Source organism: Leopardus geoffroyi, chromosome C1 (assembly GCF_018350155.1).
Source record: "Leopardus geoffroyi isolate Oge1 chromosome C1, O.geoffroyi_Oge1_pat1.0, whole genome shotgun sequence".
NCBI classification, from domain to species: domain Eukaryota; kingdom Metazoa; phylum Chordata; class Mammalia; order Carnivora; family Felidae; genus Leopardus; species Leopardus geoffroyi.
Window position 1 is genome coordinate 155770592 of NC_059328.1, and position 16209 is coordinate 155786800.

Below are 16209 nucleotides of genomic sequence, written 5' to 3' on the forward strand. Positions count from 1 at the left end.
ATCACCTCATGCAAAATAATCTTTGATTCCTTATTCCGTCACCTACTAGCTGTGAGACTTTGATAACATAGCTTGCTATACTTTCCTCATATGCAAACTCTGGAATCCTTTAGGTACCTCACAAGGTCGTAAATATTAAACCAGACCATATACAGAAAGTCTGGACCGCAGTACTGATTTTGTCAGCGCTAATTCTCTCTTCTAACCCAGTCAGTTATCCCAGAATACATCTTTAGTAATAATTTGATGTTGAATGAAACTACTCTGGATTGTTGACTAGGTGAATGAATGGACAGTAGGCATTATCTTCTATGATATGACAAAGAAATGCAAGCACTTATCAGATGGAAGTGGCTTGCATCCTACTTTTAGATGGCTGAGTGAAGACTGTAAATTATTCATAATTCAATGAAAGCATTTCTGTGGGGAATTTATAAAATATGGTCCAGGTACTATGCTTCCCAGTGAGTGATCTTAATATAATGCTAAAGCCTGAAAAATAGAAAGATTAATAATCTGTCCATTAGACTACTTAAAAAAAAAAAAACGAATAGCTAAAGTAAGCTTTTGGTAAGAATGTATCAAAGTAAACTCAGACTTGGACTCTAACAAGTTCCAGTTGTACTAATATTTTATACTTTTGATGAAACTGCAAGCCAATTCTCTTGGACATCAGTTGAAAGAAGCAGAGCCAGCATCAGTATGGGGAAAAGAGGTACGTTCTTATAGAAAAAAGATTCTCCTTAAAACAAATTTTAAGCATTTGAGATAAGCCAAAATTTATCATAACAATTATGGCAAATATAATTATAGTTACAATTACTGAGTGACTCCGATTTGAGAGGCATTCAACATACATGTTTTTAATTCTATTGCCTCATATTCTCACATATTATCCTTCTGGTCACCATTTTACCAGTCAGCGGAATAGAAATTGGTAAGTTTCATGATGTCTCCATCACTGTATAGCTAGTTATGTGGTGGAGGGAGATGTTAACTCAGGTATGTCTAAATCTAAATTTGAGTATCTTTATTTTTGTTGTTGTTGTTGTTGTTGTTTAATTTGAGTAACTTTAAATGATACCACAAAAGTGCTTATAAACTGTAAACTTTTAGATAAGTGTAAACAATTGATACCTCAGAATGGCTACCTTAGAGATATTCAAAAACCAATAGGCTTACTGGGGTAACTTGCTTTACTAAGTAACTGACAGATTGACGTCAGGTAGGACTGTCCGGAAATTTTCTTTATGTAAGTGTTGAAGTCAAATATTTCAGAAAATTTTGTAAAATTGAAGGTGAGCTAGCATAGAAGACATTAATTTGGAAGGGAGGAGGTGCTGTCTAGTAATGTAATCTACATAGATTGGGGAAATTTGTTGTTGTGTGAATCATGGTGGGACTCTTCCTGCAACAGAAGTGGAAAAGACCAGAAAATGTAGATAATGACTTTTCCAGGGTCTTATGGATCTAAGGAGTGACAATGTGATCTTGCCAGACAAAACAAATGCATCAGCTCAAGATTTCTAATTAAGATTTAATGACACAAAATAAGAAATGCTGTGGAGAATCCCTTTTTTTGCAATAGAGATAGAAGCTTCATCAGGAACTTCCATAAGTTTTGGGAGTAACAGCAGCAATGGAGCCAGTAGCCGTGACCAGTGCTTTATTTTTGGTGGTTTGAGCAGAGGTATTATGCCCACTGTACTGGTTCTGTCATATGATTTTGGCTGTGATCTTGGCTATGACTTAACAGTGCTCTGCCAATGACTTCTTCCTGTATTTTCTTCTGTAGATACCCAAATTTAGGATCACTGAGAATTGAGTTTTAATCTATCATACAATTTTATTTTACCCAGAGTGATTTTGTTATCATCATTAAGCATAATTTTTTAATGTTTATTTATTTTTGAGAGAGAGGGAGAGAACGAGCAGGAGAGGGGCAGAAAGAGGGGGAGACACAGAATCTGAAGCAGGCTCCAGGCTCTGAGCTGTCAGCACAGAGCCTGATGCAGGGCTCAAACCCGTGAGCCATGAGATCATGACCTGAGCCAAAGGTCAGACACTTAACCGGCAGCGCCACCCAGGCGCCCCTCATTAAACATAATTTGAAACATTAGTATAATTAGAATCTACATAAAAACTGAATAGTTTGTTTCAAATAAGAATGGGAAAATAGAGGTTATTACATAGCTGATACAAGGAAGCTCACGGAAAATGCTTTTTACCTCCATTATTTTCACAATTAGGGTGAATATTCTCTTTCTGTTAGTCATTTTAAATCAAATTTAGAACGCATATTCCATAAGGCCTTTGGAGCATGAAAAAGCATGCAAATGAATTTGGTTTCCTTTACAGGCATTTTGAAGTTCAGGCATTCTCTGCCTTCTAGTTATGCTGATGGTGTGGGTTTGTATAGTTCTATTTGTTTTTATTTTGTACTGTATTGTGTGGAGCATATATGTTGAGGTTCAGAATTGGGCAGTTTCCATTATCCTTGTCCATATACTTCTTACAGTCAAATAAGATTGAGATGGTTCAATAATTTAAATGCAAAATAAAAATAAAAAAAAATCTAAACAATGAAACTTATTTGAAAAAACTTAAGTCAACATATTCATACTAATTTAAAATGGAAGTCCTAATTTCATGATGCAAACTGCTGGCTAGGATTTGAGGAAATAAGCATTCTAATTAACTTTTTTTGGTAGTGTTAATGGTACAACTTTTCTAGAAGGAAGTCTGGCAGAAGTTATCTAAATTACTCAGATTGCTAGGGTAAGGTGCTCTGAGCATTATTTTAATAGTAAGAATAAAGCAGGTAACATGTATTTCAGGTGCAGCTGCTAAAATAAATAAATAAATAAATAAGCAAGCACACAACACATACACACATATATACACATGTATATATACATACATATATATCTGGATCATATGACTGATTGCAATACCACAAAAAGAATATGGAATATGGAAGAAGTACCAGTTTAGATTAGGGATGGGAGAGGTAATGTTCTGTATTTTTGGGGTTTGATGCGTATCTGAAATACCTAAAAGGAAAAATTCAGAGATTAATTAGAAACTTGAATCTGGAGCTTAATAAAGATAATTAGATTGTATATGTTTGTGCATATGTTTTGTATACATACATAAATGTATGTGTACATATTAGTACATATATACACATATAACTGTATATGTATATATACATATGTGTGTATATATGTGTATATATATATGTATATATATATATACACATATATACCAAATATGGATATATAGTTATATAGATATATAAATAGTTGAAGTCCAAAGAGCACAAAAGATTATGTGTACTTGTAAATGTGTGAAATTCTTTATGGAATGATATTAAGGACAGCTCATTGAAAAGCATCTACCTATCATTTAACATTTGAGATTTAAAAAAAAATTTCAGAAAGTTATTTGACATATCATTATTAATAAGTGTTTTAAGCCACATGGGTAAAATATTAAAAAGAGATATCATAGTCAAAATATTGAAAACACTAAAAGAAAAGTGACATATTATATATTAGGTAACAATAATAAGGATGATTACTGGCTTCTCATCACAAAAACACAGAAACCGGAAGAGTATAGCAATGTCTTTAAAGTGTTGCAAGGAAAGAAAAAAAGGTAAAGCTAGAATTCTACAGAAAGCAAAAGTATTTTTCAAGAATAAAGACAAAGATATTTTTATTTATTTTTTAATTATTTATTTACTTATTATTTTGACAGAGAGAGAGACAGAGAAAGAGAATTTACTTATTATTTTGACAGAGAGAACAGAGTTGGGGAGGGGCAGAGAGTGAGAGAAGGGGAGAGAGGATCCTATGCAGGCTCCACATTGTCAGCGCAGCACCCCACTGAGAACCTAAAGAGAACCGTGGGATCTCATGAACCGTGAGATCATGACCTGAGCCAAAGTCCAGAGTTGGATGCTTAACTGACTGAGCCACCCCGGTGCCCCAAAGATATTTTTAGATGTTTCAGATGGAAATTTAGATCTTCAAGAAGAAATGCAGAGAAGGAAAAATGATAAATATTTGGGAAAATATAAAATCTATAAAGCTAATTACCAAAACCAGGAAATAGCCCAATTGTCCATGAAGTGAATAGACAGAAAAATAAAAACTGGCATATCATATAATAGAACACAGTCCGACAATAAATAATAAAAAAATGAACTACTGGTATGCATAAGGAGGACTAAGTCCAAAAATATTATGATGAGTGAAAGAAGCCTGTCAGAAAATACTACAAACTACATGATCCACTTTATACAAAGTGCCAGAACAAACAAAACTAATCTCTAGGTGTGGAATAGGAACTGACTGGGAGGGATGATGGAACTTTCTGGGGTGATAGTAATGTTCAACAGCCTATTAGGACTTCAGAGCACACAGGCATACACATTTTTGTGACTACTGATCAAATGACACCCTTAAAATTTGTGCATTTTACTTGGTTTTACCTTTAAAAAGCCCATAAATAAATAGTGGGTTCTAGTTAAATATATGAATTATGAAGTGTTTATGCATGAGGCCTGCTGGTATTTGCAACTTATTTTGAAAGACAATATGAAAATGCGAAGAATTGATGGATAGTTTGAGGAATGCATAAATAGATAAATGATAAACTAAATATTATAAAATGGCAATTGAAGACTCTAGGTTCTAGGTGTGTGAATGTTCATTATACAGTTCTGTCAATTTTTCTATATGTTGGAAATATTTTATAATAAAAGTTTGGGAAAAAGTTTGGTTTTGGGGTTAGATTATCTGGATTCAAACCTGGGCTTTAGCATTTTCTGCGACCTTGAGCAAGGTACTTAACCCCTCCATTCCTCAGTTCCTCAACCATAAATGTAAACAGTAAGTGCTTACTTCATAGGGTAATGTGAGCATTGAAAGAGTTAATAAGTATAAAGTACATAGAACAGTGCCTGCCAGGTACTACACAATAAATACTAGGTATTAGTATTTTCAGTCCTTTAAAGCATGGTATTTTTATATTTAACCATCTTTTTTTTTTTAACATTTATTTATTTATTTATTTATTTATTTATTTATTTATTTATTTATTTTGAGAGAGAGAGAGAGAGAAACAGAGACAGAGAACAAGTGGGGGATGGGTAGAGAGAAGAGTGTGACACAGAATCTGAAGCAGGCTCCAGCTTCTGAGTTGTCAGCACAGAGCCCGACCCGGGTCTCGAACCCAAGGACAGTGAGATCATGACTTGAGCCAAAGTTGAACACTTAACCGACTGAGCCACCCAGGTGCCCCTATGTTTAACCATCTTTTTAATTGAAATTATGGCCCTATTTCCTGGAATTTATAAAAAGAATATGCAGAATGTCACCTAATTTCTTACTGATAAATCAAAGTGATGATAATATTCAATTATAATAATTGCAGTACTATGTCATCCTTAAATAATTTTTCAAACATAATGAGTTGCACTTTTTACATTTTCTTTTGCTTTATTTATTTAATCTCCTTTATCATCAGACTTCTAGATTTTATTCGTGCTGCTTACAAGTTATTTGCTTCTCTCTGCTTTCTCTTCTAACAATTGCCTCTAGCTTGTTAGGTATAAACACCATACTAATCGACTGTGAGGTGGCAGCCCAAGATCTCCAATGGAGAAAGAAAATCAACCTTACTTTAAGTGTTCTGGCACTTCACGGGGCGCCTGGGTGGCTCAGTCGGTTGAGTGTCCAACTTTGGCTCAGGTCATGATTTCGCGGTTTGCGGGTTCGAGCCCCGCGTCAGGCTCTGTGCTGGCGGCTCAGAGCCTGCAGCCTGCTTCGGATGCTGTGTCTCCCTCTCTCTCTCTGCCCCTCCCCCACTCACACTCTGTCTCTCTCTCCTTCAAAGGTAAATAAACATTAAATTAAAAAAAAATAAAATAAATGTTCTGGCACTTCATAAACCTTCTCCCTCCTCCCTATCCCTAAGTGTCATTGTTTTCTTATCCTGAGATATAGCTGGAAGGGTTGAAATTGATGAAGGTTGACTCCTGGATAAATAAGGCAGAACACACATCTTTTTAGATTCCCAGATTCCATGCAGCTTTAGAAGAAGCTGATGGTATTTCTCTTTACCATAAGTATAATCTAAAACATGTCACAATTGTTACCCAATGACTTAATGTCCCAAGGGTATAACTATTTCAATGTGGGAGGACTAATTGGAAGGCAGCTTGCTGGACAGACCTACCATGTGATGGAAAATAGCCATTTACTCCTGTAAGCATGCAAGCTCTAGTCTCCAAAATTGGCTCAGGCTTCGCTCCATTTATTGCATAACTAATTTATATTCCTGGATTCTTCTTGTATTTATATCTCTTTACTCCAGTGTGATGATCACTTTCTTTATTCCAACTATTTTTCTTGCCCTGTTATTGTTTTACTCTTTCCTGACTTAAATGACTTCAGATTTATGGCTCTCATCTTTTTATTATCTGTGGTTGGGTTCTGCCCAGAGTTCAGCCAGTTTTGGCTAAGGCTCCTCAATATGTGTGTCTGATCCAGGATTGACCTACTCTGGGTCCCCCTTCTGGGCTTTTGGTGGCTTCAGACTTCCTGATTGCTCACCTCCATGCTTCCTTAGTTCCCTTGCCCTCATCCCTCTCAGATCCCTGGAGTACATTATTGGAATATGTTCTCTTGCAGAAAGAACTATGTTATTGTTTTTATTTGTAGTTCTACATTTTAATATTTTAATTTCAGATATATGGAAAAAATGAACTTTAATTTTTTTAAAAGGTTGTTCTTCATTTTTATATGTCATATAGGGCAGTACATTTAACAATGGTGTTTCTTTTTTACATAATTTATTTAGAAATCATTTGTGGAACATATGCTTATTAAGTGCCAACACTGGAACTACTGATAAAATATAGTCACTGAATTTAAGGACAATGAGAGACAGACTTTTAAACAAATAAGAAGCAAGTCATCTTGGTCATCTCTGAAAACTAAGCTTTAAGAGCAACAAGGAGTAAAAATCATCTTCAACATGTCAAAGTTTCCAATAATCTCAGAACAATTAATGTCTCTCTTCTTGAGGGAGGATAAATCTAGGACATTAAGCTTCAGAATGATACAATCAATATACACAATAGAATTAGAAGTTCATAACAGCGTCAGATAATAAAGTTTCCCTATTTGCATCTGATTGCAGAGCTATGAACAGAAGGAAAACTTAGTGACAGTTGAAATACCAGGAAGGGATGCAGTTGACTAGGAATAGGATGCCACTATGCCAGTGATAAAGTCAATAGAATGCGAGGTTGCCAGGAACACAAAAAATGAAGTTGGTTTTGCCTCAAATATTCCCAACTGAGTCTTGCAGGACAAGAAAGGTTTTGGTTTCCTACCAGTGAGTCTGGGAAAGGGGTCTAACCCAACATTCTAAACCACTCTATGTCCCAGATGTCTCCAGATGTTCTCAAAACTTCTATTGCTTTGTGAAATTGGCTTCTAGACTTTCTGAATTATCCCTTGTTACTCCAACAAAATGAGAAAGTTGTAAAGGAGCCAGGATCTTCCTAGAATTGTATTTATAGTGAACCCAATCTGTCATATTCTTGACCAAAAATTTCTGACCAGAGCCCATTACAGCTCAACAATTGAGAGAAAAATATGCTTTGTTCCTTCCCAGAGGAATGCAAAGGGGCTCTGTTATGCAACCAGACTCTATAACTTGCCTTTAATACTGAAGTCCTTGATGCATCTGGCTCCCCCAATATGCAAGACCTGATTTCCTTCTGTTTAAAAAAAATCCAAAACTGGCACTCTCCTTGGAGCTCTTGGTAACACTCACAACTAGCTGACCTCCATGAATATCCTCTTAGTCTGCATGAAACTGTTACATCCCCATGAACCTTCACTGTTGCCCACTTTTTGAGCAGTAGAACTAAGCTCATAAATCCACAAACTATGCCCCAAATCTGTGACCAGATGGAAGAGTTCAAAACCAGTTGTTTTGTATGGCCCACCATAGTCTGCTCTGGGTTAGCTTGAGATAGGCACAAGACCTTCAACAATGTACCAGACCTCGGGCAGCTGACTAGATAAGGTAGTCAAATCTGCAGTTCACAAATACTGGGGCTTCTGAGAGGACAGAGACGGTGAGAGGACGGTGGTACTGAGAGTTGTAAGGAAAGAAAATCCTCTTAATGCAGTTGATTTGAATTATACCAGCCTTTCACTGCATATTAGAAATCTCCTGGTGCTAATATTGAAAATCTAGGAGGCAGCAACCCAACGCGAACAGATAATTTCAGAATACCCTGGGCGTGGGCCTCTTGAGATGAATCTAATGCAGCTTGCTAGACAAAAAGATTCTCTTTTGGCATATACCCAAGCTTCTTCCACCCACCTTTATAAAGCAAGCAGAGACATTACATTTTGGGGGATTGTTTTTTCTTGTCTGAATTCCTAACTACGAGAGGTGGAGAATATACTAGAATTGCTGAGGCAAATACCTGCTTTAGAACATAACTTCTCCAGAAGATCCACCTATTTTTCACTTCTTTGGGCACCTTTTCCCCCCTCATCTCTAAAATAGTCCTCATTCTCTGGATGCCTATTTGGTAATGATCTTACCAGATGTTGTCATTTTGTCACAGAGGTCCTGGTGTAAAACAGCTCTGATGTTTGAAATCAAAGAAATGCAGCGGCGACGTCCACCTTATCTTACTTCCAGTTCCTTCCAAGATAATTTCCAATACATCTGATCTCATATTTAAGTAGCATGGCCATAAGTCACAATTTGGGGGACAGTTTGGATTCATGTTTAGTGTTGAGAGCTAATTATTAATAGCACTCTCTTTCCTTTTCCAAAGCATCTTTAATTGCATGATGAATGACACAGCCATCCAAGAAGTGAGCCAATGCTCAGCCTCTTTATCTGAGTTCCTAGGGAAGAGGCTATATGGAGAATATTGTGTATCAGCAACTGCAGCTGTTTCGTCTCAGAGACAATGAAGGACAGCCAAGAAAGGGGTGCCAGATGTTTTTCCTCTCTCCTTATCTCATTCCCTTTTGCTTCCCCATCCCTTAGTTTAATTCCCTGAGTGGAGCCTGACAGGCATGCAGTCAGGCTGGGCAGACAGATTCTGCACATGTAGGAGGGGAATTCCCAGGACAGCCACAGCTTTCTTACCTTTTTCCTACCTTAGGGAATGGAAAGCACAGCATCTAAATAATCAACCTCTATGCTTTCTGGGAAGCTGGAGCCGATCCTAGGGATGAGCTAGGTTAGCTTTGCCAAAGAGAATTATGAAATGTTCCACTCTATACTAGATGATAGATATTTATTTACTCTCCTAATATATTTACTAAAAGATTTAGAGTAGCTTACAAGAATGTAGGCCATATAGCAAGATAATATAAATGAAGAAAAATGAGGCAAAAATAAAAACAGGACAGTAGATCCACAGAGTAAGGATAATATTCCAAATGCCAATTTTACTCTGACATGAAATAGGAATTAAAGGGTAAAAAGACTTCTCGCTTAGTTTCCAAAGTATTTTCAAACAATTATGCTCTCAATCAGACATAGACAATGCATCGAGCCTATTGTGCCAATGACATTCAGATAGCTCTAAAAAAAAAGAAAAGTAACAAGAGTAATGACAAGACTGATAAACAAATTAACTTGAGACTGGAAGGTACTGCATGCATAAGTGAAGGAGACAGAGTTGATGTGATCATTAAACAGAATCTATATTGTTGACAACATAGGAAGCATACCTGCTTTGGTGACATGACCAATTTAGGTTGACATTTTTGTTCACTGAAACCACTTAAATGCACTTCATATATACATTATGGCTTATATTTCATCCTTCCCACATTCTATAATGACTCAGAGCTAAATTCTCTGGTGCCGAGCCTTTTCCCTTAGAGCTTTCTATGACCTTTTTTTTCTCCAGAGTTTAGAACTCAAATGATATTACAGGCATTGATTTTTTTTTTCTTATGGAGAATACAAAAATAATATCATTGTCTTTTAGGAAGCCGAAAGCTATGAGGAAAGATGACTGAAGCTCATGAAATTCTGATATATATGGATAAAAATTAAAAGAACCAATTATGTTTACAGTAAAGCTCTAGAAGACATCACTGAGACTCTTCTTAACAGATGCAACCTCGATATGGAAGCAATGTACACCCTCATACAGTTTACCTGAGAGTGTAAACAAGCATTTTTTTTCTGTTTAGCAATAGTTTCTAAAATAAAGTTGCATGTGCTCTTTGGCCCAGCAATTAAGTTGTCTTATGAATATTCTTGTTGAAGTTTGAGATGTCACATTTGCAAAGATGTTAATCGCAACACCTTAGGGTGGATAATCAAATAGTCCACCCTAAGGAGCTAAAACCATGAATTTCAGTATGCTGCTATATAGAACACTAGTTAGTAATAATGAAGAATGAGATATGTCTGTGCTCATATGAAAAGATTTCCAAATTAGATTACTAAAAAACTTAATGTTGAAAATGGCTTTCATTGTTCACCTTTGAATAAAGTATTTTATAAGAATTATATGCATACTGTTATATATGCTAGTGCGTGCATGTTTCTGCTCCGGAGAAAGTAAGCTGTTACATCTGTGGAAAGGGGTTGAAAAAATTTCAGGGGATTTTGTCATATTTCTATCCTACCTGAACATAGTTTACCACGTATATGTATTACCAAAATCCAGAGATGGAGATTTTACACACTGAAGGCTGAGGAATAAAGGACAGATTGATCAGAGTGGCACCAAACCACCTGGAATTTTGTAGCTGTCTCTTCATCTTGACTTAACCTTACTTGGTTTTCTGCTTTGGGATCGTTTTTCCACTTGAGCTTCTTACTTCCTTAGTTGTGATTACCTAACTCCTACTCTTTTACCTCTCCCTAGCATACAGTTTATCTTGCCAGACTTAATTGACTTTTTCTCCTTTGTCCTTGGACCTGAAATCTTCCAGTAGCTCTGCTTTGCTCCCAGATCAGCCTATTTTGGCTTCAATATATCCACTTAATTCTGGACTCCACTCCTTCCGACAAATTCAGCCAACTATTCCTAGAACATATCATCTTGCAGAGGAAAATTGTAAATAAGTAACTTTCTCAAAAACATAAGTATTGCCATTTTGTTTTGGTAATATTCCTTAAGAATTTTATTCCAGGCATTCTTCCGGATTCAAAAGCTAGGAAAACAGCTTTGTAAATAAATGAGCACCACCAAAAATCCCAGCAGACAGGTCCCATCTCTCCTTAAATAAAAATTTCTCTTTTGAGAACTGAATTCCCCCCAGATCTAGTAAACTTGGATTCTAGTAATGGTTCATTAAAATAACCAGGAGCTGGGGTCCTTGTAAGTGTCTTCCTTCCAGACAGGAGGAGTGCAGGGTGGTACAACTTAAACTGAAGAGAAGAAATCTGGAAAAAAAATGTCATGACAAAATCTGAGCATCTGGTCTCAAATTCACTTACCTGAATCAGCCCAAAGTAAGCTCAGTGGACATTTGAAAGCCCTGAGGAGATGCAGGACAGTAAGTCACTGTGTAAGATGGAGTTTCACCAGGCTGAGCCATTATGACTAGCAATGGAGAGGGGTAAGGCTTCCAGGAACATGAAGGAAAGCTGCCCTGGTTTTAAGTATGCTCACTTGAGCTTCTCTATGGCAACCTCATGGTTCACAAGCATGGTTCACTTATTTCTATGGATACAACAATAACTTCCAAGCTGTGCCTGTCCAGCCCACCAAAACAAGCATGTTGGGGAAAGGCCAGAATCTTTACAAAACTAATTGTTCTTGTGACACTAGTCAGTCAGACCCTTGACCAGAAGAAACTGGCCAGAGGCCATATAAGAGCTCAGGAAGGAAGAATGAATTCTTGCCCTTGCTAGAGTAATACAAAGGAGAGATTGTTATGCATGTAACTTCTATAGTCATCAGCAATCCTGAGAACTTTTGGGCTATGGTTTTAGATGTGACCAGATCTGTGAAACGCAAAATTAAAAAAAAAAATTCCCCAACTGGTACATTCACTGGAACGCTGGAGGCCTCTTAGAATTGGCCACTTGCCTCTGCTCCTGATCACTCTGCAAGAGTTGGTCTGCATTTCCAGGATCTACTCCCGCCCCAAAACTATTCCAGCTTTTCAAATGTAGAATCTAGCACAAAGATACCCAATCCCTTTTCAAATTGGACAGCAACTTTGAAACATGTTAGGGTGAGACTAATATGGACCAGAACCAAAGTTCTAGCCTGTAATCAGGTACTTGGACCCTGCAACCTCTGGGAGAACTCCAAGAATCAGAGACTGGTGGATCAGGAGCCTCACTCTGGCATTTGAAGTAGAAGGGAAGAAATATTCTACTCAGTACTATATATTCAATCAGGAACTATGGCCCCCAAATCAGCATCTTCTGGTTCTAGTTTAAAACCAAATGCTCTGTCTTAATCTCAGACTTTTAAAAGTCATAATTTCTCTGGCCTGGGCAGTGGGGAGCAGTTAGGGGGTGAGGCGGAGGTTTTGTTTAATGCTGATAGTCAGTCTGGCACCTAGCTGGCATACAATAAAAGCTGTCCACAGAGTGGTTATCCTCAGCTAGCAATAAGTTGAGTCAATTCAGTCAGAAATACTGCATATACAACAGGGATAACTGTTTGCCAGACAGAGGAGAGATCTCCCATCAGCATGGAGTACAACTAGAATAAGCCTGATTTATAAATAGAAATGAATGAACAAATAACATGGAAATCATGATCCCAGTTGGGTCAAGAGATACTGACCAGATGAAAAACATCCCTACAAGCCCTCACATGAAAACGTTCTCTTTAGCCTTAAAGGTTTCCTCTTGCAGCATTGTGGAGGTGAGGGCTTACTTGCCTGGCCTTGGTTAGCTGACACTAATAGAAGAGAAAGGGACCAACTCCAGGAAAAATGAGATTTGTCTGTATAAGTTCATATGATGGGTGACTGCATTGCTGATAGTTAGTCAGCATGGGTGGAGCTTACAGATGTCCTCTTACAACTGACCAAATGATGTTGGTTATTGAAAATGGTAGGACCAGACTCCCAGAAATCAAGAACGTCCTTTTTATACTAATGCCTCCACCGTAAGCTTTCAAGACAGAGTCTTGGTAGATATAGGGTTGTCAGTCAGTCTCTGAGTACTCTGGTTGTGGTGTAGATCCTGTCATAATGAGATCTAGGGCTGAGGCATATTAAGATACTTCCTCCCTAAGTAAGGTTGTTTTCATTTCCAGAGTGCTTCATCCTACCTGGGCAAAATTAGTGGGAGTGTATATCAACTACCCTACAGACCCTTTCCCACAGGAGGTTGTAAGACAGAATGCCCAGTTCCTAGGTGCTTGTTTGGTTCTACCTTCTGATCTCTAGTGGAGACTTATGGACAGCAGCAGGTTCTGGGGCCTGCCTATATCATCTGGGGTCTATAGGTCCCTTTTCCTGAGCCTATACCCAATTTCAGGTTTTATAATTTTCAAACACATCAATGGGAAAGAAGGGGCTCACAGTACCTCTTACCTGAGTCCAGGATTATAATGAACCCCAGCAGTTAAGAATAGAATATTGTACCTAAACTTTCACTTCTCCTATATTAATTATTGGACCAAATAAATTCAGCAATACCCAATATACTTACATCCCAAGGAAGTAAGACCACATACCTAACATAAAACTTAAAACTAAAAAGAGGAGGGTAACACATATTTTGAGAATATTTGAAAGTATTTAAATATGAATTGTTAACCATGGCACACAATTTTTTGAGGATAGAGTCTCATGTTTTAGAATATACTTTAAACTGTAGAAGTGAGAGATCAGGACCTGGAGAGATCAAGATCTGGATTTGAATTTCTTTTCCTTTGGTGCATTGTAGTGAGGCTGTCAAAGATCCTTTTATGTTTATATTGAACTAGACATAAAATGAGAGCTAGAATAGTGAAGTGGATAAAAACACAAAAATGATCCCTTATACAAGCAACAGTTACACATGATATTATATTCACAAAACCTTAATGTAATTTGTGTCATTTAGTCCTTAACAGGATATGCAAGTTTTTGATGTGTCATTTACAAATAAGAAGAATAAAGCTTAATCAAAAGTTAAATAACTCTTCATTTTTGAAAATGAAAATTCATCTTTATCATTCTAAATCTCAAAGTCTTCTTCATTGGACCTTTAGCTCATTTTTGATTAGCCAAGTAACCTCAACAAATTACCTATGGGTCTTATCTTTATTTGTAAAACTAGCAGCTGGACTGTAGAAACTTTAATTAGGGCTAGAAAATGGCAGGTGCATAGGACTCTATTTATTATAGGGCCCAGATTCCCTTTTTTTTTTTTTTTTTTTCCTTCTGCCATAAGCTATTCTCCTGAACAAGAGCCAGGAAGAAAAGTATCCACAAAAAGTACCACCCAGCCTTTTCATTTCAAGACAGTTTTCTGACCAATATCCAAATTTGACTCCATCATTTCCATTAATAAAGGGAGCATATCCACATGTTTTTATTGTTTTTCCTGCTTTCACCAATATCCTAAGTATCCAAGGCAACATACAACCAGAGTCACAATGAATACATCATCACTTCTAGAAGAAAACCTCTAGAAAGTATGTATTTTATAGACCTAAACAAGGCAACAACAACAATGACGACAACAACAAACCTGTTGATACAAACAATACCAAAATGTCAAGCCATTTAAACTGGGCACACCATTTCCCATTTTCTATTTTTCTTTATTTTTAATTTTTTTATCTATGCCTCTAATTTTATACTGTTGATTCATACGTGAAAAGCACCAATCTTAAAATCACTAAGTTACTTAAAATAAGAGACAAGATTCCTTCGAAGTATACTCCATCCTGTGTAAGCTTTTATTCCTTCCATTCCATCATTGTGTCATGTAACCTAAAAGTCATTGCCATTATGACTAAAATTTTACACTAACAGAGCATCTGGGCTTCCGAAGCTTACCTGGTGGATGAGAAAAACTGACCACATACACAATGCAGAGTAAACATCCGCAGACCACTGCTGCTCTTGAAGTAGCTTGCTTAATTCAGGTCCAGAATCTAAATTTACTGCTGAAGACCCTAAGGGTGTGTATGGGGTGGGGCGGGCTGGGGGCGGGCTGGGGGTGGGTGGTAAATGCTGGCAGCAGATGGCCGCAATCACCATCCCGGGGGTTGGGCACAGAGCAAGAAAAGGGACTTACTTGCTACCATGTGTCTGGTCTCCAACAGCACCTGAGGGAACCCTGAGAGGCAGAACTGGCTGGATCTCTTTTCTCCTTCTGGGCTTCTTTTTCATCCAGGATCACTCTGGCTTCCTGAGTTCTGGTTGCTCAGGAGGTGCTGCTAAGCTGGCGTTTGCCCTCACCGGCTGATGCTACTCAAGCCACGACGGCTCCTTGGTCAATGGGCCCCACTGACTTGCCAGCTAGAAACTGCGTCTCTGGGGCGGCTGCTCAGCCACAGATCCAGAGACCCCTCCTGGCCAGATGCGCAGTGGAGCAGCGCCTGCCGCCTTGAAGCTGTTTTTGTGTCCTTCCCACTCCTCCCTCCCCTCTCCGAGCCAAGCCACCCTCTCCCCCGCCCTCATTCCCAGGCCGGTGCGAGACTTCCTCCAGAGCGGACGTGGGCGGGGTGATGGAGACAGAGACCAGCAGCCGCCACTGCTGAGGCCAGAACGGCAGGCAGCTGCTGAACATCTCCTCCGCAGCTGCCAGGGAACGGAGGGGGCGAGACGAGGGAATCGCTGAGGAGGGGGAGGAGAGAGAGTTCTGCGAGGGCAGGAAGGGTGGAGAGAAGAGGCAGGGCGGGATGCAGCTTTGACTGTGGAGCGGTGGGAATAGGAGGGAGGAGAGGGCCGGGGAAGAGAGGAAGGGGAACAACTCAAGTTTTAGCCTTTGGGTGCTTTCTCTCTCGCCTTGCCCAGGAGAGCTTGTCAGGGGCAATTATCAGCCTGCATTCAAATCTGAACTTTGCTTAGGTGTGGGGGTGGACGGGGGTTGGGGGGGGGGGGAGGTAGCTGTTTAGGAAAGCGTGGCTTGGAGCTAACCACAACCTCACTCTAGATTTCTTTCCCTCTCTGGTGATCTGAGATACGAAGGGCAGAGGAAAACATTATGCATACCTGGAAAAACTGG

General features: G+C 38.4%; 1 protein-coding gene across 4 annotated transcripts in view; it reads right to left on the minus strand.

Moving 5' to 3' along the window:
• The window catches only part of SCN7A (sodium voltage-gated channel alpha subunit 7), an 81369-nt gene extending 65573 nt beyond the window's left edge, over window positions 1–15796 (minus strand). The window contains exon 1 of one of the 4 annotated variants that reach the window (XM_045480077.1): window positions 15277–15796. In XM_045480077.1, coding sequence (XP_045336033.1) covers window positions 15277–15286 — 10 coding nt within the window. In that variant the 5' untranslated portion in view covers window positions 15287–15796. Of the gene's footprint in view, window positions 1–5690; window positions 5798–11517; window positions 11784–15035; window positions 15158–15276 lie in introns of those variants that run through there. The other 3 variants (XM_045480079.1, XM_045480078.1, XM_045480080.1) reach the window with 3 other exon arrangements.
• Window positions 15797–16209: the final 413 nt, after the last annotated feature.